The sequence below is a fragment of the Salmo salar genome, chromosome 18 (genome assembly GCF_965601325.2).
Source record: "Salmo salar chromosome 18, fSalSal1, whole genome shotgun sequence".
Taxonomy (NCBI): Eukaryota; Metazoa; Chordata; class Actinopteri; order Salmoniformes; family Salmonidae; genus Salmo; species Salmo salar.
Genome location: NC_138308.1, coordinates 7925035 through 7948210, shown reverse-complemented (window position 1 = coordinate 7948210; position 23176 = coordinate 7925035). Strand labels below are relative to the sequence as shown.

The 23176-nt window shown below is 41.6% G+C and overlaps 1 protein-coding gene across 19 annotated transcripts in view; it reads right to left on the bottom strand.

Annotated features, from left to right (window-relative positions):
* The window catches only part of lrrfip2 (leucine rich repeat (in FLII) interacting protein 2), a 63167-nt gene that overhangs the window by 1051 nt on the left and 38940 nt on the right, over nucleotides 1-23176 (bottom strand). For 5 of the 19 annotated variants that reach the window (XM_014154297.3, XM_014154298.3, XM_014154296.3 and 2 more), the window contains 19 exons: nucleotides 17992-18057; nucleotides 17546-17635; nucleotides 16990-17049; nucleotides 16556-16612; nucleotides 16390-16422; nucleotides 15602-15673; nucleotides 15073-15189; nucleotides 14561-14602; nucleotides 14053-14184; nucleotides 13116-13187; nucleotides 11831-12001; nucleotides 7609-7701; nucleotides 7030-7122; nucleotides 1724-1825; nucleotides 1011-1143; nucleotides 797-846; nucleotides 585-705; nucleotides 253-332; nucleotides 4-108 (listed from right to left, as the gene is read on the bottom strand). In XM_014154297.3, coding sequence (XP_014009772.1) covers nucleotides 4-108; nucleotides 253-332; nucleotides 585-705; nucleotides 797-846; nucleotides 1011-1143; nucleotides 1724-1825; nucleotides 7030-7122; nucleotides 7609-7701; nucleotides 11831-12001; nucleotides 13116-13187; nucleotides 14053-14184; nucleotides 14561-14602; nucleotides 15073-15189; nucleotides 15602-15673; nucleotides 16390-16422; nucleotides 16556-16612; nucleotides 16990-17049; nucleotides 17546-17635; nucleotides 17992-18057 — 1689 coding nt within the window. The remainder of the gene's footprint in view (nucleotides 1-3; nucleotides 109-252; nucleotides 333-584; nucleotides 706-796; nucleotides 847-1010; nucleotides 1144-1723; nucleotides 1826-7029; nucleotides 7123-7608; nucleotides 7702-11830; nucleotides 12002-13115; nucleotides 13188-14052; nucleotides 14185-14560; nucleotides 14603-15072; nucleotides 15190-15601; nucleotides 15674-16389; nucleotides 16423-16555; nucleotides 16613-16989; nucleotides 17050-17545; nucleotides 17636-17991; nucleotides 18058-23176) is intronic. The other 14 variants (XM_045700692.2, XM_045700693.2, XM_045700691.2 and 11 more) reach the window with 12 other exon arrangements.

Genomic DNA, 23176 nt, shown 5'->3' with positions numbered 1-23176 from the left:
TACCTCCCTTTGAAGTTTCCTCTTTTCAATTTTCAGTTCATCTTCTATTTTCTCGGAGTTTTCCGCCGATGCCTTGTATCTGGACACTTGTCCTTCAAGTCTGTTGATCTGGATATGAGGATAATGAAACAAAGTCCTTCACATACGAATCTGACTTATTTTCCTTTTCTCATTCAAACACTAATGTATCCAGTTGGCATATGGTCAGCTAGGGTACATGTGGACAAGTATGTCAGTGTTTCCATGACTTACGTTTTGTTCCATTGTGCCCATTTCCTGTTCTGCCTTCGAGAGCTTGAACTTGTATTCACTTATCTGTCGGTTGGCATCTCCTGCAGAGAGTAGAACATTTGAGTTAGTACAGTTACCTTACGCAGGACATTAGAATAAAGATGTGAGCCTTGCTGTTAGTTTGTTCTTGGCACACAAGAGATGGAACTGGCAGCTGCTAATAGGATGTTTTGGACAAGTGGGGTTCTGTGTATGTTTAATGTAACAAGAAAGTCTTTAGACAGACTAAGTGGTGACGTGTATGCCTCTGTGTTGTGAACTTTTTTTTAGGTTTGGGCACGAATGAGACTTACTCTGCATCTCGATGACGTGTAGATCAGTGCCATTCTCCATTCTCTCTCCCTCTGTGAAGGCGTTCTCCATCTTCAAGTGCTTCTGCCTTTCATCCTCCAGCTGCATTTTCAACTTCCTGATCTGTGAAACGCCACACATAATTACTTGTAACAGCCGCACGCAGACAGTTCAAAAAGAAGACACTTGGGTCAAAGAGGAAAACTATATGTACCTGGGCTAAGAGTTCATCCTTTTCATCCGCAAGCTTTCGTAGCCTAACATCTGCAAAGGAAAGAAAATATATAATTATATAAGAGGTTCCTTGCACCTATGGCTAAAGCAATGACTCTCCCCCTGGTATTATTGAATAATGCATTACAGATACAAGTTAATTTAGCTGTCCCCATGCTCCCTTTAATCGAGCTCGTTCTGTCCCCTCCACTCACCCAGAGGCCCTTCTCCTGCTGACTCCAGCACCTGGGCAGCCTCCTGTGTGACCACAGTGATCCCTGTGGCTGGGTCGTCGTGGCTGATGTCCCCGTTAGGCATTCCCTCAGGGATGATGACCAGGCCGTGTTTCTAGGAGGAGTCAAAGGAAGATGGGGAGAATCTCAATTGGTGTTGCTCGCCGCCTCTCCTCCGTCCTCCACTTTGAAATAGGTCAAAAGGTCATCTTCGAGGAGCGGAGGCGAGGAAACGTGGTATGAAATGAGACTCCTCCACCTTTTGTGTCATCATGCAAATGAGTGACTGTTGGAATCCCCAAATAAATGTCTATAATTAAAACTAATGTAGCTGGTTGTGCAAGACATTTGATAGATAAAAGGATAAGTAGCGTAAAATCTTTGGGAAAATGTTCAGTTCTACATTAAGCCACAGAGCAGACCACGTAGAACTGTTGAGCTTTACGTATTAAGTGACAGTGTACTAAAAGGTTTCCATTTCTGGTACGCAGACTGACAGACACACCAAGTGTCCAACAAATTTGACATTGGGAGAAACAGTAGGAACAAAACGGCGAGGTACACAAGACATACGACCCACAAGTTGCTTTTTTCATCACTGTTTGGTTTGCTAGCGAGCTTATTCCTGTAACCAACTTTGTCTATATAATGGAAATGTATAGTACTATTCCCAGCCCTCTGGTGGTGAGACCTACCTCTCCTGTTTTGGCCTTCGCCTTGATGTCAGCCAGCTCATCTCTGAGCTCATCCCTCTCATTCCTAATGCAATCAAAGTACTCTTTCTGCCTCTCTAAGGCCTGGTGGCCACACGCAGGAGGGAGAAAAGACAACAAGAAAGAGAAAGGAAAGAAGAGGCGAGGATAGGTTGGAAAGACTGATATGCGTACATGAATGCACACAACAATGATATGTTTTTTGTACATGCACATATGTCTGTATGCACACACAAAAGGCACACCAAAATGGTAAGGTTGAGTTGGAAAGGCAAAGTGGCAGATGTTAAACACAATCACCACATGCTCACAGATCAGACAAGACAAAACAGTGCTGTAAGGGAGAGCTAAAGGCCAACTAACAGACACAATCTGACACTAAACAGGCAAAGCTTTAGGTGTAGGCCTACATTTTATTTTTTGCAAAGAAAGATGTCTTGACTCATGTCAAATGGATCTTTTCATACACGACATATCAAATGCTTGCAGGTGCACATTTTCCCTTGCACTGACTAAACTTTGTGGATTGCATACAAAACCTACATTTAAACCTAGAATGACCACAGCATCCAACTTAAAATGTAAATTAGTGAGCCCACAATCGTCAATTCACATGCACATTAAGGGAAAGTCCAAACTGTGAATTAGAATTGGTCAAGACTACAGGCTCCCTGTCATGCAACGATGAGAGGCAATAGACTGTTTAGGACCAGTCGATTATCTGATACAGATTTCATTGATCTGTGAATCAGCGGCAAGTTTCCTTCAGGCAAATGTATAGGTTGATATGGGTGGTCTGATTCTCGACCTTTCTGCTGAATTGTACACTCGTAACACTCCCTCTCACGATTTAAAAGGAACTGGACTGGTGTAAGGAATGTGGTGGAAACTTTCTCCAGCCATGCTTGCACCAACCCAATGTTTTAAATACTTGAGGGGGGACTGCGGGTCTTTCTATAAATTAGGACAACTTGTTATAGCTGTTGATAAGTCATTGATAAATCTGCCAATTTTTGTTCATGTCATTACATTAAGATATAAGGGGGATCATAGTTCAATAAAATTCATGAGTTGATTTAAAACCGTTTAATCCTTTATCATGGTTGGTGTCTTGACGGATGTCTCTAAAATCGGGTGACAAAACTACTTTTCTGTCCTTGCATTTATGGCAGTGTAAGTTGTCATTAGATCATATATTAAGCATTAAAATCAGTTAAATTAGACAGTTTTCAGTATAGAGATCTCAGAAATTCAGTGTAACTACGTAATATTTTGTGTCTCCTTACATTACGGGGGAAAACAGTTTCGTTTTCATGGGCACACAAATCTAAAATAATGTATGCATTGCAAAATCGAATGCTTCTAACCGAAAGAGTCACCTTACCTTGGTACTTAAAGCTTAAATTGATACTGTCAACATGGTTCTTCAATAATTACGCATAATACTTGTTGGGATCTGCATTTCATGTCCAGCTGACTAGTTACACCGTGAAATGTTCACATATCTGACCCAGGAAGGAATTTTCTGAGTGACAGTGATGAACAGATGTGATGGTGCAACAGCAGCCCAAGTGTTGGGAGAAAGGCTGAGAATATTTTGGTGTCTCGTTCGTTATGCCGGTGAAGACGGTTGTGACTGGATCCACGTTGGATCTAATACCCTAGCAACTTGATGTTGATAATCTGTTGTCTGCTTTATTTCCAGCAGGGTCTTGTTAGATTTAACAGAGAAAGCATCAAGGTAATGAGTTCATGTTTTCATATGTTTTTGTGCCTCGGATTAGACAGTCTTTTGTGTAGGACAGACGATTGCGCAACACCCAACGCTATTCCTATGAATTATTCTGGATATAATGACAACAATTTACACAGCCTAGCGGGCTTATTGACAATATGATCTGGTAATGAAATAACATAATACATTTTTTTATTTTATTTTTAATGTTGGACCTGCAAATTTAAACAATACAAGATGCTTGAAGTAGCCTACTTGAATTTGGAGCTCAGAAGTACTGGAATGGGCCTACCTTAAATGTGACATTTCCTCAATTTGGTGCTTGAAAAGTTATTGTAGCCAATTTATAAGTGCTCCGTTATATAATTGTCTGTGATTTCATTTTTGATCCATTTTGTGAGAGATGGCCACTTTCATTTGTTTCCCTGCGCTACTGTGTTGCAGTAAAACAACATGAGGTTATTAGGAGGATGACATCTAATATTGGCTTCCCATACAAATCATTCCATTAAAAAAGGAACCTGGTTTTTGGACCCTTTCTCATTATAAAAACAGCAATGGTGAGATTACTTTACTGATGCTCTTTTTGTTGGTATTTTTCTTAAAACGGCATTGTTGGTTAAGGGCTTGTAAGTAAGCATTTCACTGTAAGGTCTACACCTGTTGTATTCGGCGCATGTGACAAATAAAAATGTATTTAATTTTGAAATGGTGAGATTAATGCTATCGCTATTCATGGCTTTATTATGGTGTGCCTGCGTTGGCCACATAGGCTACAGAAAAATCGGCATGCATGCATTCAATCTATTTAGTCAGGCAATGGTCCACATTATTCTCACATACGGTGTCTTCGGAAAGTATTCAGACCACTGGACTTTTTCCACGTTACAACCATATTCTAAAATTGATTAAATAAAAACATTTCCTCAGCAATCTACTCACAATACCCCATAATGACAAAGCAAAAACAGGCTCTTTGAAATGTTTGCTAAACAAAACAAAAAATATTTTTACATAAGTATTCAGACCCTTTGCTATGAGACTCGAAATTGAGCTCAGGTGCATCATGTTTCCATTGTTCATCCTTGAGATGTTTCTACAACTTGATTGACCTGTGGTAAATTCAATTGATTGGACATGATTTGGAAAGGCACACACACACCTGTCTATATAAGGTCCCACAGTTGACAGTGCATGTCAGAGCAAAAACCAAGCCATGAGGTCAAAGGAATTGTCCGTAGAGCTCCGAGACAGGATTGTGTTGAGGCACAGATCTTGGGAAGGGTACCAAAAAATGTCTGCAGCATTGAAGGTCCGCAAGAACACAGTAGCCGCCATCATTCTTAAATGGAAGAAGTTTGGAACCACCAAGACTTTTCCTAGAGCTGACCGCCCGGCCAAACTGAGCAATCGGGGGAGAACGGCCTTGATTAGGGAGGTGACCAAGAACCCGATGGTCATTCTGACAGAGCTCTAGAGTTCATCTGTGGAAATGGGAGAAACTTCCAGAAGGACAACCATCTCTGCAGCACTCCACCAATCAGGCCTTTATGGCAGTGGCCAGATGGAAGCCACTCCACAGGAAAAGGCACCTAGACTCTCAGACCCTGAGAAACAAGATTCTCTGCTCTGATGAAACCAAGATGAAACTCTTTGTCATGAATGCCAAGCATCATGTCTGGTGGAAACCTGGCACCATACCTACAGAGAAGCATGCCGGTGGCAGCATCAAGCTGTGGGGATGTTTTTCATCAGCAGGAACTGGGAGTCAGGATCGAGGCAAAGATGAACGGAGCAAAGTACAGAGAGATCCTTGATGAAAACCTGTTCCAGAGCGCTCAGGACCGCAGACTGGGGTGAAGGTTCACCTTCCAACAGGACAATGACTCTAAGCACACAGCCAAGACAACGTAAGAGTGGCTTCGGGACAAGTCTCTGAATGTCCTTTAGTGGCCCAGCGAGAGCCCGGACTTTAGCCCGATCGAACATCTCTGGAGAGACCTGAAAATAGCTGTGCAGCGATGCTCCCTATCCAACCTGACAGAGCTTGAGAGCATCTGCAGAGAATAATGGGAGAAACTCCCCGAATACAGGTGTGCCAAGCTTGTAGCGTCATACCCAATAAAGACGAGGCTGTAATCACTGCCAAAGTTGCTTCAACAAAATACTGAGGAAAGTGTCTGAATACTTATGTAAATGTTATATATTTTTTTTATAAATAAATTAGCAAACATTTCTAAAAACCTGTTTTTGCTTTGTCATTATGGGGTATTTTATGTAGATTAATGAGGGAAAAAACTATTTAATCAATTTTAGAATAAGCCTGTAACCTAACAAAATGTGGAAAAAGTCAAAGGGTCTGAATACTTTCCGAAGGCACTGTATTTTAGAATGAAATAATAATTGAAACATTGGCAAGGTCTAATAAAAGTGGTAGCTAATGGAGTACTTTTTTTCATGCTTTTTGGGGGAGGGGGCTTCTATATTAGGCCCTTTATGTACAATTATATAAATTATACAAACAATTATATAACATTTGAGGTCCTTAAATTACAATTAAGTGCTTGAAAAAGTCCCTGAAAGTCCTTGAATTTGACTTGCCAATGTGTGTATGAACCCTGCTTAAAAGGATGTTTAGTCCTAGGCATTTGTTCTTGTATAGGTTGTAGTTATGGGTCAATTCACATATATTCACTTTTATTCCTCTACTCATGTGGAACTGCATGAAAATCCTTTTTATTTTTGTTCAAATCATTTTGTAATATTGATCCCAATGTCACAGATTGTCCCCATTCTTTATATAAATACCCATCTACACATTTGGGCAGTGGTGGAAAAAGTATCCAATTGTCATACTTGAGTAAAGTAAAGATGCCTTAATAGAAAATTAAGTAAAAGTCACCCAGTAAAATACTGCTTGAGGAAAAGTCTAAAAGTATTTGGTTTTAAATATACTTAAGTATAAAAAGTAAATGCATTCCAAAAATATACTTGAGTATCTAAAGTAAAAGTATAAATCATTTAATTCCTTATACTAAGCAAACCAGGCTGCACAATGTTCTTGTTTTTTTAATTCACGGATAGCCAGGGGCACACTACAACACACCATTTACAAACAAAGCATTTGTGTTTAGTGAGTCCGCCTGATCAGAGGCAGTAGTGAAGACCAGGCATGTTGTCTTGACAAGTGCGTGAATTGGACCATTTTCCTGTCCTGCTAAGCATTCAAAATGTAATGAGTATTTTTGGGTGTCAGGGAAAATGGAATAAAAAGTACATTATTTTCTTTAGGAATGTAGTGAAGTAAAAGTTGTGAAAAAAATATATAAATAATAAGTACAGATACCCCCCAAAACTACTTAAGTAGCACTTTAAAGTATTTTTACACCACTGATTTTGGGTGAAGGGTATTGAATCTGAACACAACTTTTCAAATTCCATTTGGTCAGAGTCAGACATACAACCAAAACTAAGCAAGCTATATCTACCTGAACATGTCTGTGCACATCTATTGCCTCTCACATCCTTCAGAGTCCCTAGCGTGACCTCCTACCCCAATCTTTTTGTCCTTCCAGTTTATCGTTTCCTGCAGGTCAAACACCTCTCTGGTGAGGGTATCTAAGTTAGTCTGGATTCGCTGGTTCTTCTGTAGTGGTATTGTGTACAGACAGAGTGAATGGGGATACAGGGTAAAACAATGAAATAGATTAAAAGGATGGAAAGAGACATGACAGGATAAATTAGGAGGAGGAAAAATAAGAAATGCAGATAAAAGACAAAAGCATTGAATAGAAATTGAGTGAGAGCGACGAAAGGTAAGACACCAAAAAAAGACCAGAGAAAAGACGGGAGGCCAGAAAATGTTATGGAGAAGAGATCATTTCAGTATAGAGAGACGAGGCAAAGAAACATGATAAAGAGCAGACGGAGAAAACGGTGAAACAGAGTGATGTCAGGAGACACTGGGATGAATGCGAGACTATGAGCGAGAAGCAGTCTCACACTTTGGATCTTCATCAAGATACTGCAGTACAGAGACTACAGGACTGTAGAGAATTGAACTGTAGAAAGAGGTGTAGAACAGGTGTGAACAGATTGCCACCAAATGTTTGTTTTCTTAATGCAGACATACCTCTATGAGTTCATCTCTCTGGCGGATTCCCTCTTTTAACTCCACTTGTTTGTGCTGCAGGACTGTGCATGTGTGCTTTTGTCTTTCTAGTTCCTGGAATGAAAGAGAAAGGACTGTTGTAAGACTCAATTAATGACAAAGGGAAAACTGCAAAACATTAATCAAAAAAAGTTTAAAATCTCAACCCCCCCAAAATAAGAGTACAGTCATGAGCAGTGAGCAATTTTCCATTGATGTTTACACCTATACCCTTTTACAGACAGACTTCACAGTATGTTTTTATTTTATCTTGAACTCATACATTTTTACCACGTTCTTGCAGAGATGAGCCTTTTATATCTCCCGTGCACATGGCGGCAAGGGTATGAGTGAGAGTAGATGTGGGCCAATGTGGGTGGATGTCTATTTTAATAAATCCATTGAATATAAACCATCACAAAGAATTCCATTATTAATTTGTTTTAGGCAGGTCCTAAGAAACATAAGACTAATACTATTTATTTTCAAAACAATGGCATATTTTTTGGTTTAACTATGTTACTAGTCTGTAAAGGCTGCGGCACGCACATGAAATCTATAGTTGTTTTGTTCATTAAACAAACAAGACACAGGCTATTCTGATCACAGTCAACACACATTTTACAGTAGGCTAAGAATAATGGAATATTTTTCCCACAGAACTTGCATCTTGGCAACATGTGGAACCTCTGTCATATAAAAAATTCTAATAATACCATTTTGAAACAGAGCCCAGGGCAAGCCCATGCTTTTATGATTCACGTTTCATCTCTTTCCAACCCTCACTCTGCTTTGTTACATTGATAGGATCCTCATTATACCGATAGAAAATAATAGCAATCTATATTTTCAAAAACATTTGAGTTTTGTTCATATTTCACAACCTCTGGCTTTTGGCGCTGCCTATATGCAGTTGTGGACTTCAGGAAACAGCAGAGGCAGCACCCCCCTATCCACATCGAGGGGACAGCAGCGGAGAAGGTGGAAAGTTAAGTTACTCGGCGCACACATCACGGACAAACTGAAATGGTCCACCCACGCAGTGTGGTGAAGAAGGCGGAACACGCCTCTTCAACCTCAGGAGGCTGAAGAAATTTGGCTTGTCACCCAAAACCCTGACAAACCTTTCCAGATGCACAATTGAGAGCATCCTTTCGGGATGTATCACCGCCTGGTACGGCAATTGCACCGCCCACAACCGCAAGGCTCTCCAGAGGGAGGTGCGGTCTACACAACACATCACCGGGGGAAAACTACCTGCCTTCCAGGACACCTACAGCACCCGATGTCACAGGAAGGCCAAAAAGGTCATCAATGACAACAACCAACCGAGCCGCTGCCTGTTCACCCCACTACCATCCAGAATGCGAGGTCAGGACAGGTGCATCAAATCTGGGACCGAGAGACTGAAAAACAGCTTCTATTCTCAAGGCCATCAGACTGTTAAAACAGCCATCACTAACACAGAGAGGCTGCTGCCTACATACAGACTTGAAATCATTGGCCACTTTAATAATGCCACTTTAATAATGTGTACATATCTTGCATTACTTATCTCATATGTATATACTTGCTCATCCATATATTTATATGTATATTTTCTTATTCCTTTACTTTGATGTGTGTGTACAAGGTAGTTGTGGAATTGTTAGATTACATGTTAGATATTGCTGCACTGTCAGAACTAGAAGCACAAGCATTTCTCTACACTCGCAATAACATCTGCATGTGACCAATAAAATTAGATTTGAAGTAAAATAACAGGCCTACACTTGATTTAGGCTACATTATTGCATGCTAAACGTTTCTGATCAGAGATAGATGAGCTATACCACCTCCACTGATTTGCCCAGCCAGAGAATTAACCGAATATACAGAGATCCAGAGAAACAAAATCACATTGATTAAGACAAGTACAGGCGTTTTGGTCAGGAGTAGGCTACTAAGTGACAGCGAGTAAAGAGAAAAATAATCCAATTGTTATGCTACATAACATGCTGGCAAAATGTTCTCATCAGTGCTCATAAATGAGCCAACTAGACGAGATGATCATGAACAGCACTCACCTCAACTTAGCTAACATTTCCGAGGCCTAACAAATATTCAAACGGAGATTCAGTGAAAAGAAAAATCGGACATTCATTAAATGATTTATCAAGACCCCACGCATGTCACAAAGCAGCGCGAAACAGTGCTGAAATAGTTGACCACACGCGGTAGGCTATTGCTTCAATCAAATGTATTACAACAATTGGAAGACTTTGGGAGTTTCAGTAAGCAAGAGTATGCCTTCAATTGCATTAGCCTACTTTATTCCAATTTTTCATCATTCAGTGATAATTATTCCTACAGCCACTCTTTATGGATCCATCCAGTTGTGGCAGACCACATGTAACAACACCTGCACATCCAAACATCACACCTGCGGGACAGGTACAGGATGGCAACAACAACTGCCCGAGTTACACCAGGAAAGCACAATCCCTCCATCAGTGCTCAGACTGTCCGCAATAGGCTGAGAGAGGCTGGACTGAGGGCTTGTAGGCCTGTTGTAAGGCAGGTCCTCACCAGACATCACCGGCAACAACCTCGCCTATGGCCACATACCCAACGTCGCTGGACCAGACAGGACTGGCAAAAAGTGCTCTTCACTGACGAGTCGTGGTTTTGTCTCACCAGGGGTGATGGTACACCCATTGGCAGCAGAGAGCAGTAGATCTCATGGTCAGACTGACTATGGTGCAGTTTGACTTGGCTGCTTTACTGATTGTAAGACCTGCACATGAACTGCAAGTACAGTGCCCTCCACTAATATTGGCATCCTTGGTAAATATGCGCAAAACAGGCATTGTTTATCCTCTTGGGTGTTTCATTCAAAAATATTTACAAAAATCTAACCTAAGTAAAATAATTGAAAGAAAAAAATTTATTCTCATATATATGTGTGCCACAATTATTGGCACCCAGTCAAATCCTTTATGCAACTTCCCTTTGCCAAGATAACAGCTCTGAGTCTTCTCCTGTAATGCGTAACGAGGTTGGAGAACACATGGCAAGGGATCTGAGACCATTCCTCCATACAGAATCTCTCCAGATCCTTCAGATTCCAAGGTCCATGGAGTCCATGATACTAGGTATCCTAACAAGTTGTCCAGGACCTTTGGAAGAAAAACAGCCCCACAACATCAAAGATCCACCTCCATAGTTCAGTGGAGATTAGGTACTTTTCTGCATGGCTATCTTTCTGTCTACGCCAAACCCACCTCTGGTGATTGTTTCCAAAAAGCTCTATTTTGGTCTCATCTGACCATAGAACCTGGTCCCAATGAAAGTTCCAGTAACGTTTGGCAAATTGTAGGTGCTTGAGTTTGTTGTTTGATGACAGCAAAGGCTTTTTTATGGCAACCCTCCCAAACAACTTGTGGTTATGTAGGTGGCGTCTGATGTTAGTTTTGGAGACTTTCTGACTAAGATCCAAGTAACGTCTGCAATTCTTCAGCTGTGATCCTTGGAGATTTTTTGGCCACTCTAACCATCCTCCTCACTGTGCGTGGGGTCAATATAGACACACTTTCTCTTCCAGACCACATGTTAACATCTCCAGTTGCTTTAAACTTCTTAATTATATCCCTGATTGTGGAAATGGGCATTTTCAAACGTTGAGCTATTTTCTTATAGCCATTTCCTAATTTGTGCAGCTCAACAACCTTTTGTCGCACATCATTACTGTATTCTCGGGTCTTTCCCATAGTGAAACAGGAAGTCATGGCTTACCTCTTAAGTGTTCCTAATCACTCAGAACTTAAAGACATAAAACATGAATGGGAATACACTTCAGTTAGATTTTACTCATAAGATTTCTAGAGGTGCCAATAATTGTAGGAAACTTTTCAGAGAAAAATAATAAAATTTATTTCACCTTTATTTTTTATCATCTTACTTCAATTAAAAAGTTAGATTTTTGTGAATATTTTGAATGATAGACCAAGAGGATAAACAGCCAAAAAATGTATTCCCACAGCCCGTTTTCTCATATTTACAAAGGGTGCCAATATTACTGGAGGGCACTGTGTGTGGACAAGTTGATTGTGCGGTTGGAGACTTTGCTGCAATTTGTATATACTCGCCTCGGTCCGAGTCTGCATGTGTTAACACTAGATGATAAAGGTTATCTACGATGCTGTGTGTGTGTTTAACACTTCACCTTAGACTTGTCCTCAGTTTCCCTCCGCATCTCGGCCATCTGCTCTTCCATCTCCTCGATGACGTCCTTGAGTGTGTCCACGTTGTAGATGAGGTTGGTTTTGTCGTTGTCCAGCTGTGCGTTCGATACCATGGCCTTTTTATACTTCTCCTCCACCTCCGAGAGCGACTCCTAGCAAGGACAAACACAGATGTTTACACACTTAACCATGGTGGGAACTATTACTATAGTAAGTACATTTATTTATGGGATACAGCTACACGACCACACTGATAATAGAACACTACATTTACTCTTACATTCCTTTAGTATCTCAACTAGGAAACCATGTTTGGGATGTTCGAAAAACACCGGCGACAGACAGACTATAGATGTTGGGTAGGGTGCAGTTCAATTAAATGTAACCTTTATTTTTCAGTCTCACCTTCAAACGAGTTCAATTCAATATGACGCATTTTAACAGTGACTAGAGCTCTTACGCTAAATGAACAATACTCATATAAAAAAACATACAATTTATGTACACTAGTAATATCTTAAATAAGACCTAAAACAGAGGAAAGGCTCTATCTCAAGGGTTCCACCGGTTGTCCATCTCAGGTTTGATTGTGTTTAAGAATCTGGGGGGTTGAAACGTCATCACAATGCTCCCCACCTTGGAATTGTCTCACATTGTAATCAATGACAAAACCCGAGATGGACCAATGATCAAAACGGATACACTTGATATGCATTGTGGCAGTGATGAAAAGGCATCTGAAAAAAAAAAACTACTTGAGGCCAAGGAACAAAAATATATCAAAACATGAGCAAGTTCAGCTATTGTGTTAGTAAAGTACTTTAAAAAAAACAAAAAAAAACAAATATACTTCCTCAGACTTTTTTAGGGTGGCTACAGAAAAGAAGCACAGCCATTCAGTGCTATGTGAATGAAAGCTTGTCATTTTCTGGGTAGGACTACAAACCCTGAAACCCATCCAACAGGCTTCTGCAAGACAAGACAATTCTTAGTCTTGCTCTTACCCCCAAGCACTGCTAGGGTTCAAGCAAGGCTTTCCATCCTTTCCATTCCCAGTGAGTTTCAAACTGAGCAAGAAAGGTCATGCAGGGAACATGCCATCAGACAGGGAGCCAAGATAGAAATGAGTGCTTTCGGTGTTACAGTTAGTCAGTGGAGCCCTAGAGGGGGTGAGGGAGGGGGGAGACGTAGGTACAGTGGGGTTAGTGATGCCATAAGGCTCCCAGAGGACAAGAGAAGGCATGCTGTGAGCTCAGGCCCCTCTACCTTCAGCTCTTTAAGCCCCTGCATGTACCGCCCCTCTACATCCTGAATCTGGTCCTTTAGATCATAGATATCCTGTAGAGCAGACGGGAGGAAGGGTTGGTTGGGGTGAATCGGGGGAAACCAGGGAGAATTAAGGACAGATTGACAGATTTAAGACAGAGCACCCGTGCTGTTGGCATCTGAAGACAGTCATTTACCCAACGGTATGCAGACATACACAAGGACAGCTTGATAGGAAGTTGAAGAAACATGTCACTTCCAGTCTTCCCATGCATACATGGAGTCAATATGTAACATAAGGCGTTGAGAGCAGGGAGGTGTGGATTTTTCAGATCATCTCTGAACTCAAATTAAACAGTTGTGAGGAAAAGAGTAAACTACTACACATGGTTCACTGTAAAAAGTAACTTATATTTCAAATCGACATTTGAATGTTATTAGTGTTTTAGATAACATTGGTATTGATACTGACACACAACACTTATCTAACCGTATAATGACAAGTTGTAATTAAACCTTGTAATCAATCAAATGTATTCATATAGACCTTTTTTACATCAGCCGATGTCAAAGTGTTATACAGAAACCCAGCCTAAAACCCCAAACAGCAAGCAATGCAGGTGTAGAAGCACAGTGTCTAGGAAAAACTCCCTAGAAAGGCAGAGAAACCTAGAGAGGAAACAGGCTCTGAGGGGTGGCCAGTCCTCTTCTGGCTGTGCCGGGTGGAGATTATAACAGTACATGGCCAAGATGTTCAAACATTCATAGATGACAAGCAGGGTCAAATAATAATAATCACAGTGGTTGTAGAGGGTGCAACAGGTCAGCACCTCAAGAGTAAATGTCAGTTGGCTTTCCATAGCTGAGCATTCGGAGTGGTGTTTATGCAATGGTGTTTATGCGACTGGTGGTGGTGTGTGTGTGTGTGTGTGTGTACCCTCAATTCACTCAGACTGGTGTCAGGATCGACAATGCTGCCTGTGTCTGCACTGCCCCGTCTCGAGGAGGTCCCCCCCAGGGAGGCCAGGGTGGCCGGGGAGAGGCCGGGAGTAGTGCAGCGCGAGGAAGGCTTGGGAAAAAAACAACACAAAGCACCTTAGTCAAGAGCTCAAGTCAACACAGCACATAACAGACACACCCCGGGACTGTCATTCAACACTGACACTACTGGGCCCTGGCTTAACTGATCCACCCATTCAGTTCCAACCAGCCCCACTAAGATTATATATCACCCGGCATTACCACAGCTCTATGCGGAGGATATGAGGAAACTAACAATATGGACCTGAACGGTGTGGCGATGAACGCAGGCAGAAATATGGATCGGAAACCTATTTAAATGATTTAGACCTACATTGGTCACGGTCATCATTGATCATCATTGATACAAATAAAATGGCCTGAAGACATGAACACTGGATCTCTCTCCTGCTTGTTGTACTCACTCGGCTGTAGTCTACGAAGGTCTTATCACATTTTTCATCCAGCTGAAAAGAAATAAGGAAACAATCATTTTAACAGACATGCCAACGGCATCCGCATGCATGAACTGATTTCGTATCCAAAGTGGCACATGCTTGATGCCAAACCTGATCACACCCTGCAAATCAGTTAGGGACTGCTGCATGTTCATAGATCATACCAGGCATAGACACACAGGTTATTCAGAACAGAGAACTTTATTCAATTGTCTTTATTTGCAGCAAACACATGCTGTGAAGACACAAAACTAGCCATAATACTATTCATAACTAGCCTAGTCCCAGATCTATTATGTGCTAAATAGCCAACACATTGACAATGACTATAGGAGTTGACTATACAGCGAGCACATAACTGGGCATCAGTATGAAAACACAGGCTGTGAGAAATCATCCAAAAACACTGCGTTACGTGTCCACAACTGCAATCCAGTGCATTCCATCGCACGCCAGTGTGTTGATGGCGGGTAACTTACAGCGTCCAGGTCATCTGGGATACACAGGTCATCCAGGTCAGACACAACGCTGCCCCTGCGGTTGGAGCGGCTGAAATAGTCAGCGGCCGACTCACTGATGTCAGAGAAATCGGACGACTATTGAGCAGATACAGGGTGGGGGGGATCAGAGACAGACGGATGGTAGAGATAGTGAACGAGGGAGAGGAAGGAAATGAGGTCAGAGGAAAACATGGAAAGTCTAAAAGAGAGAGCCATAGGGCATAGGCCTACATCCAGTCAGTGTGTAGTGAAATGTCAACTATAGGATGAAAAACTATAAAAAAAAGGAACAGAATAGATACGTTGTCCATTTTACAACGGAAATTGAAAAGGATAGACTGAAGCCTACATATAACAGTGCTGCACACTAACATAGCAGCAAGGCAAACCCAAAAAGGTCACCAAAAGGGAGACATCCAAAGTAAATAACCCATATATAAACCCTAGAAACAGTGCCTGTTACTATTAAATCCCCCCTCCAGAGCCTAACCTAACCCCAGGGTCTCACCACGCTGTCTCTCCTGCCGCGACTGTAGCGCTCCTGGGACACGGTGCTGGCAGTATCGTCATCAGAGGAGTTCTGTGAGGAGCATGAACAGTCAGGATCGCCCCTTATCAGAGTACTGTATCCACATGCACTTGGCACACACCTCACTAAACACATCAATCAGATGCACTTTCAGCATTTTCATTTGCTTTTGAAGCTCTCGAGATGTGATGACCTCCACAAGCTAATAAAGCCTACTGGCATTCTGTATCTGGATTATACAAAATACCAACTTTCTCGGTCCATCAGGTCATGTAATTAGGCTGATCTGACCAAATAATACGGAGTAGAACTCAAACAAATTGACGAGAGAGTAGTCCCATCAGCCTACATCGTCTTGACCTGCACACCACTGCGTGCAACACATGGCACCTCAAAACCACAAATGCAATAAAGTGGAAGATACTATACACTTTGCCAATTAATTGTCTGTCCAGTCACTGCTATATATTAAAAATGTGCAAGGCACTTAACCCTAATTTGCCGCAGGGGCGCTGTGCTACTATGGCTGAGTGTAAACACATTTCACTGCACCTATCCAGTGTGTGACAACAAAACATCCATTTATGTATCCCTAGACGTGACGTGAGGATGGCTAGGGAAGATGGTGTGGGTAGGTAGCCTGTTAGTAATGGCAGTGTGTGGGTTTAAGTATGGTGGAGAGTCTCAGTTCCAGGCTTGGGAGTATGGTAACGCCAGACTAAGTTAGTGTACACCATGCAGGTGGTGTGACTGAATATGGGGCTCACCACAGGGCTGGAGCACCAGCTGTACTCAGAGGGCTGTAGTGTGGGGGGACACACACACACACACACACAGCATTGACATGGTGGGGACACAGATAGGCCAGTATGCTGCTGGCCCTGGTGACATCATTAAACACTATTCAATTATAGACACACACAGAACACTTACAGTATGCAATTGAGAACCAGTGTACGAGCCATACAGACCGTCGTCATTTATAGAAGCCTGAAGGCACAAGGGAGAGAGCATCCAAAACTCAGCAACGCACAAGAGGGAGCAATGACCTCAGTCAGAGAATCTTACAGGCTGAGTAACATGCCTTTCTCAACATTAACTAAATATAAACAGTGGGATATTTCCTGCATCAACCGATTGCTGTAGTTATTCTTAGTAGAAAGCACTGATCTGACAAAAAACCATATCTTATCAAACATAGCCCACCAGACCGCATAACCTCAGCCCCACTAAGTGGCCACGGTGACCATTGGACCTAAATATAAATGACCTAGGGAGAACCCTGGCCATGGCTATCAGATGTATCAGAGAGGACTGGGGTCTGGTCTTCTTTGAAGGTGATATGAAGGCATGCGTGCGACACTGACCAGGCTGTAGCTGCGTGTCAGCCCCGAACCAGAGCCAGCGGTGGAGGCCACAGATGGGGCCTGTGAGGAGGGGAGAGGTAGAGGAGAAGGGGTGTGGGACAGTTAGAGGACAGTCACAGAGAGCAGGGGTGGGGGTTGGTAGGAAAGTGTCCTCAGTGTGAGGAGAAACAAACGCCATTGCCCTGTCCCTGGGGCCCTGAGAATAGAGCGCTGTGATGTGAATACGACTACAGAGTGAGGTGACTGTCCCTGTCAACTGAAAATGAATGAGGTGTTGCATGTACGTCATTGAGGTCCAACAGCAATTTCATTATAATGAATAACTAACTACTGTAAACCTTTGAGTGCGAACACACACTGACACTATAAAAACCCTCTGTGTGTAGTTAACCATTCACAATGGGCCACCTCAACTGCCGTTTATACGTCCCATAAACTTGAGTAGATAAAAACTCTATTCTTCTTTAAGTAGTTTCAGTTCAACTAACTAGCTTTCACCACTTAATCTAGACAGGGAAGGGCTAGAAATAGGCCAGGACCGAAGAGAAGGACAAACCCGAGGCTGATAGGTGGAAGTAGTGGGAGGAGGAAGTTTGGTGGTGTTCTTTAAGCTGCTGTAGTTCCTCTGATCATGGTACAAGCCAGTCTGGAGGAGGAGAGGATGAGTGCAATAGTATGATATGACCATAAACAGAGACAGGGGGAAATGAATAATGCACAATAACATGCCAAAGCTGTGACATGCCTTGTCATCTATATTTCTGAATTTTGCACTATCAAAAATTGAAAGTATCACAGGGCACGGATGTCTATAACAGAACAGTTATGTAATACATAGAGCATGCACAAAGAGAGAAAAACAACTTCCTAGATAGATTTTCACAATTACATTGGCCACCAATGTAATAGGTCCAATTAACTGCTTCCAGTTAGTTGGACCAGGGCGCCCAGAGAAGCTCACACTAGGAGAGAACACACACACACACACACACACACACTGACCAGCAGGCCCTTCCTGGAGCTGCTGGACACGGGAGCCTTCTTATGCAGGTCGTTGTACACAGAGCTCTGGCAGGGAAGAGGGGACATGAAATGGGGGAACACCAGAAGTTAACTCACGCTACCAAAGCAAATCTTACTTAGGGTCACAGTGACCCAAGACCCAAAGCCACGGAAAGTAGGGGTGCTGAAGGGCCTGCAGCACCCCCTGATAAATTGCAATAATGTTTCCAAAATTATACAATTACTCCTGTCAGAACATTGACTGAATTTGGGCAGCACTCGCGCCAAATATTGAACAGCTTGTTGCTTTGCGGCTATAGAAATATAATCAATAGAACCCAGCTAGCACATAACGTTCTGAGAACCATGTTTCATAGAGCTTGGTGAGTGTGTTTGTACTATCGTTATTTTGCATACAACCTTCCCATAAGGTTTCCTCATGGTTCTATTTAAACTAATACTCTCAAATTGTTCAGAGAACGCTAACAAACAACGTTCTTCTATGGGAGTTCAGTACTTTAGCATAATGCTTTCTGCAGACTTCATGGTTCAATTTCAAGTCCAGTTCTCAGAACATTAAGAAAACTTTCCATAATAAAAAAATTAAAAACATTAACACTCCAAGAACATTCTAAGAAGGTTATTTAAAATCATACATTCTGTTCGCAACATCAAAACACTATCCTCTCTTGTTAAGTGTGTAGGCTGCACCTACTAATTGGCCACACCTTATTTTAATAAGTGCTTGTTTTCGTTTGAAAATGGGGCTGTTTGAATAGACAAAAATGTACTTATGACAAAAAATAAAAAAAACATTGCATGCTAGCTCCATCATGGTGGCGCAGTGGACTAGTTCCATGGATAGGAAGCAGAAGATTATAGGTTTGAATCTCACTGATGCCATGCCACAATAAAACAAAACAAAAAAAAAACATTTGCATGATTTAAGCCTTTTGCTAATTAATTTACATGTGTCCTATCTGTGCTTGGAGTTCAAAACAGTTAACCCAAACTAAGCTAGCAATGCTTTCAGAATGTTATTTAATAACCTATAATTCCTGTTCTCCGAATGTTAATAAAACCTCCCAGGAAAACTTTCAGGGAACCATAGAAAAACATTCTCAGAACCTCCCTGAAAAATGAATGAAATTTTAACTTCAGTTCTCTGAACGTTTAATTGGTCAATTACTGGCTTACGTTCCCACAACTTCCAAGGAACCAAACATGCTAGCTGGGTAGCGTTTTGGTAGTTTACCTTGTAAACTCATGGGTATGCTCAAAATGGCTGTCAGTCCTGACTTGATTGGGCACTTTCGTTCTATGGATTCTATTTCTCTTCGCAGATCTCAAAATACAAATCGCAGGAAATAAATTTGGAAAGCAAATGCCTACTGCTGAAAAGAGAAGACTAACTTGTCAGTAGAAGCTAAAAAATTTAAATCTCAACGAACAGCACTGTTTTTCAAAGTAGCTCAGACCTATCTTGAGACCATCACCTGTACGGTGAGCCCAGGCTACACAGTCATGCTATCTATCTTCATCATTGGGTGAGTCAGTACCACTGGAAAGTTGATTTAGTAGCCTACTGTAGCTTATCATATTTATACATTTCCTCCTAATATTGTACAATCTGGGTTTCTTCCTTCTTTCAAGACCAGTGCCCGGTTATCTTAGAACCATAAGGATCCTAGGGTTCTAACAATGAACTTCTCCTAAGATGCTTTTGGGAAACCGGGCACAGGCCTTTATTTATCTGCTTGACAGTGTCAGAGCAGCCACTCATTTCAGAATTTGTGTAGTATTAAAAAAGATTGATGTCTCCTGTCATAAAGGCCTAAATGACCTAGAATTGCATGAAATGCATTCATAAAAAGGACAAGTATTCTGTAAGATGTGCGCACTCTACATGATTTACGCAAGTTCTTTCAGTTGAAATCAGTCACTAACCACATTTCCATCCACAGTTTTATGCAAGTCCTACCAACCATATCTAAAAAAAATTTAAAAAATCACGACAGCTGTGATGGAAACAGAGTTGGCACAATTTGATAAATGCTGACAGATAATTGGTTTGTTAGACATCGTGGGATCTTTTTGTCTGTAAAATGTATTGTGAGAAATGGCGGTGTAAACGCCTTCACGAGCAAATATTGATATAGTAACAATCACATTGAAGCAAACTTGGGAGTCACGCGATATGGTGTGTGTGGTCCTCCCGCTACGACTCGGGAAACCATAAAGTTCATTAGACTTCAGATGAAATAAGTTATGAACTTCAGGGGTGGTGAATGTGCCCGGTAATGAGCTTGATGTTGCTTTGCAATAAATATTGAGGGTTTTATTCTGGTGTAATGATCAATGCATGACAAATTCTCACTCTTATCCATAATAATCTTATGTGGCCTAGACTCGCTGTTGGTTAGAGTGCAGATGCCAAGACCAGAGTAGGCACATTTGCTATTTAACGCAACAGTTTGTAACAAAACTATGAGTAGAGTTGAAAATGCGATGGTACGTGAAACATTACATTTATGTGCAGTGTCAACAAGCACCGATTTTTATCCACAAAAAAGTTATATTTTTGCCAAGGCAGCAGCTACTCTTCCTGGGGTCCAGCAACATTAAGGCAGTTATATAGAATTAAAAACATTACATGAACAAACATTCAAAACAACACTTTTCACAACACATTAAGTGTGTTCCCTCAGGCTACTACTCTACTATCACATATCTACAGCGCATTCAGAAAGGATTCAGATCTCTTGACTTTTCCACATTGTTACATTACAGCCTTATTCTAAAACGGATTACATCGTTTTCCCCCTCAATCTACACACAATACCCCATAATAACAAAGCAAAACATGTTTTTAGAAGTGATTGCAAATTTATATACAAAGAAAAACTGAAATATCACATTTACATAAGTATTCAGACCCTTCACTCAGTAATTTGTTGAAGCACCTTTGGCAGCGATTAAAGCCTTGAGTCTTCTTGGGTATGACACTACAAGCTTGGCACAGTTGTATTTGGGGAGTTTCTCCCATTCTTCTCTGCAGATCCTCTCAAGCTTCTGTCAGGTTCGATGGGGAGTGTCACAGCTATTTTCAGGTCTCTCCAGAGATGTTCGATCAGGTTCAAGTCCAGGCTCTGGCTGGGCCACTCAAGGACATTCAGAAACTTGTCCCGAAGCCACTCCTGCGTTGTCTTGGCTGTGTGCTTAGGGTCGTTGTCCTGTTGGAAGGTGAACCTTCACCCCAGTCTGAGGTCCTGAGCTCTCTGAAGCAGGTTTTCATCAAGGATCTTTGTACTTTCCTCCATTCATCTTTCCCTCGATCCTGACTAGTCTCCCAGTCGCTGCCACTGAAAATATCCTCACAGCATGATGCTGCCACTACCATGCTTCACCGTAGGGTTGGTGCCAGGTTTCCTCCAGACGTGACGCTTGGCATTCAGGCCAAAGAGTTCAATCTTGGTTTCATCAGAGCAGAGAATCTTCCCTGACCAAGGCCCTTCTCCCAAGATTGCTTAGTTTGGCAGTGCAGCCAGCTCTAGGAAAAGTCTTGGTGGTTCCAAACTTCTTCCATTTAACAATGGAGGCCACTATGTTCTTGGGGACCTTCAATGCAGCAGAAATGTTTTGGTACCCTTCCCCAGATCTGTGCCTCGACACAATCTGGTCTCGGAGCTCTACGGACAATTCCTTTGACCTCATGGCTTGGTTTTTTGCTCAGCATGCACTGTTAACTGTGAGACCTTATAGACGTGTGCCTTTCCAAATCATGTCCAATCAATTGAATTTACCACAGGTGAACTCCAATGAAGTTGTAGAAACATCTTGATGATCAATGGAAACAATTTCGAGTCTCATAGCAAATGGTCTGAATACTTATGCAAATAAGGTGTCTGTTATATTTTTTTGAAATTTGCAAAAAAATCTAAAAACGGTTTTCACTTTGTCATTATGTGGTATTGTGTGCATATGAGGAAAAAATATAATTTAATACATTAACATAAAATGTGGAATAAGTCAAGTGGTCTGAATACTTTCCAAATGCACTGTATAATATAAAATCCATGTGTACGTGTGTGTAGAGTGTGTGTCTTTTAACAGTCCCCGCTGTTCCATGAGGTGTATTTGTATCCGTTTTTAAATCTGATTTTACTGCTTGCATCAGTTACTTGATGTGGAATAGAGTTCCATGTAGCCATGGCTCTATGTAATACTGTGTGCCTCCCATAGTCGGTTCTAGACTCGGGGATTGTGCAGAGACCTTTGGTAGCATGTCTTGTGGGATATGCATGGGGGTGTCCGAGTTGTGTGCTAGTAGCTTAAACAGACACCTTGGTGCATTCAGCATGTCAACACTTATAACAAAAACAAGCAGTGATGAAGTCAATCTCTCCTCCACTTTGAGCCATAAGAGATTTAGATGCATATTATTAATGTTAGCTCTCCATATACATTTAAGGGCCAGCTGTGCTTCCCTGTTCTGAGCCAATTGTAATTTTCTGAGGTCACCCTGTGGCACATGACTGAAAAATAGTCCAGGTGCAACAAAACTAGAGCCTGTAGGACCAGCCTTGCTGATAGTGTTGTTAAAAAGGCTGAGGAGCGTTTTATTATGGACATACTTCTCCCCATCTTAGCTTCTGTTGTATCAACATGTGTTGACCATAACAGTACAATCCAGTGTTACTCAAAGCAGTTTAGTCACCTTAACTTGCTCAATTTCCACATTATTCATTACAAGATTTAGTTGAGGTTTAGGGTTTAGTGAATGATTTGTCCCAAATACAATGCTTTCAATTTTTGAAATATTTAGGACTCATTTATGCCTTGCCACCCATTCTGAAACTAACTTAAGCAGTGATTTCCCTCGCTGTAGTAGCTGACGTGTATAGTGTTGAGTCATCCGCATACATAGACACACTAGCATTAATCAAGGCCAGTAGCATGTCATTAGTTAGAATTGAAAAAAGGGGCCTAGACAGCTGCCCTGGGGAATTCCTGATTCTACCTGGATTATGTTGGAGGCTTCAATTAAAAGAACACCATCTGTGTTCTGTTAGACAGGTAACTCTTTATCCACTATAAAGCAGGGGGAGAAAAGCCATTCGTTTTTCCAGCAGCAGACTATGGTCGATAATGTCAAAATCCACAATTAACTAACAAAACAGCTCCG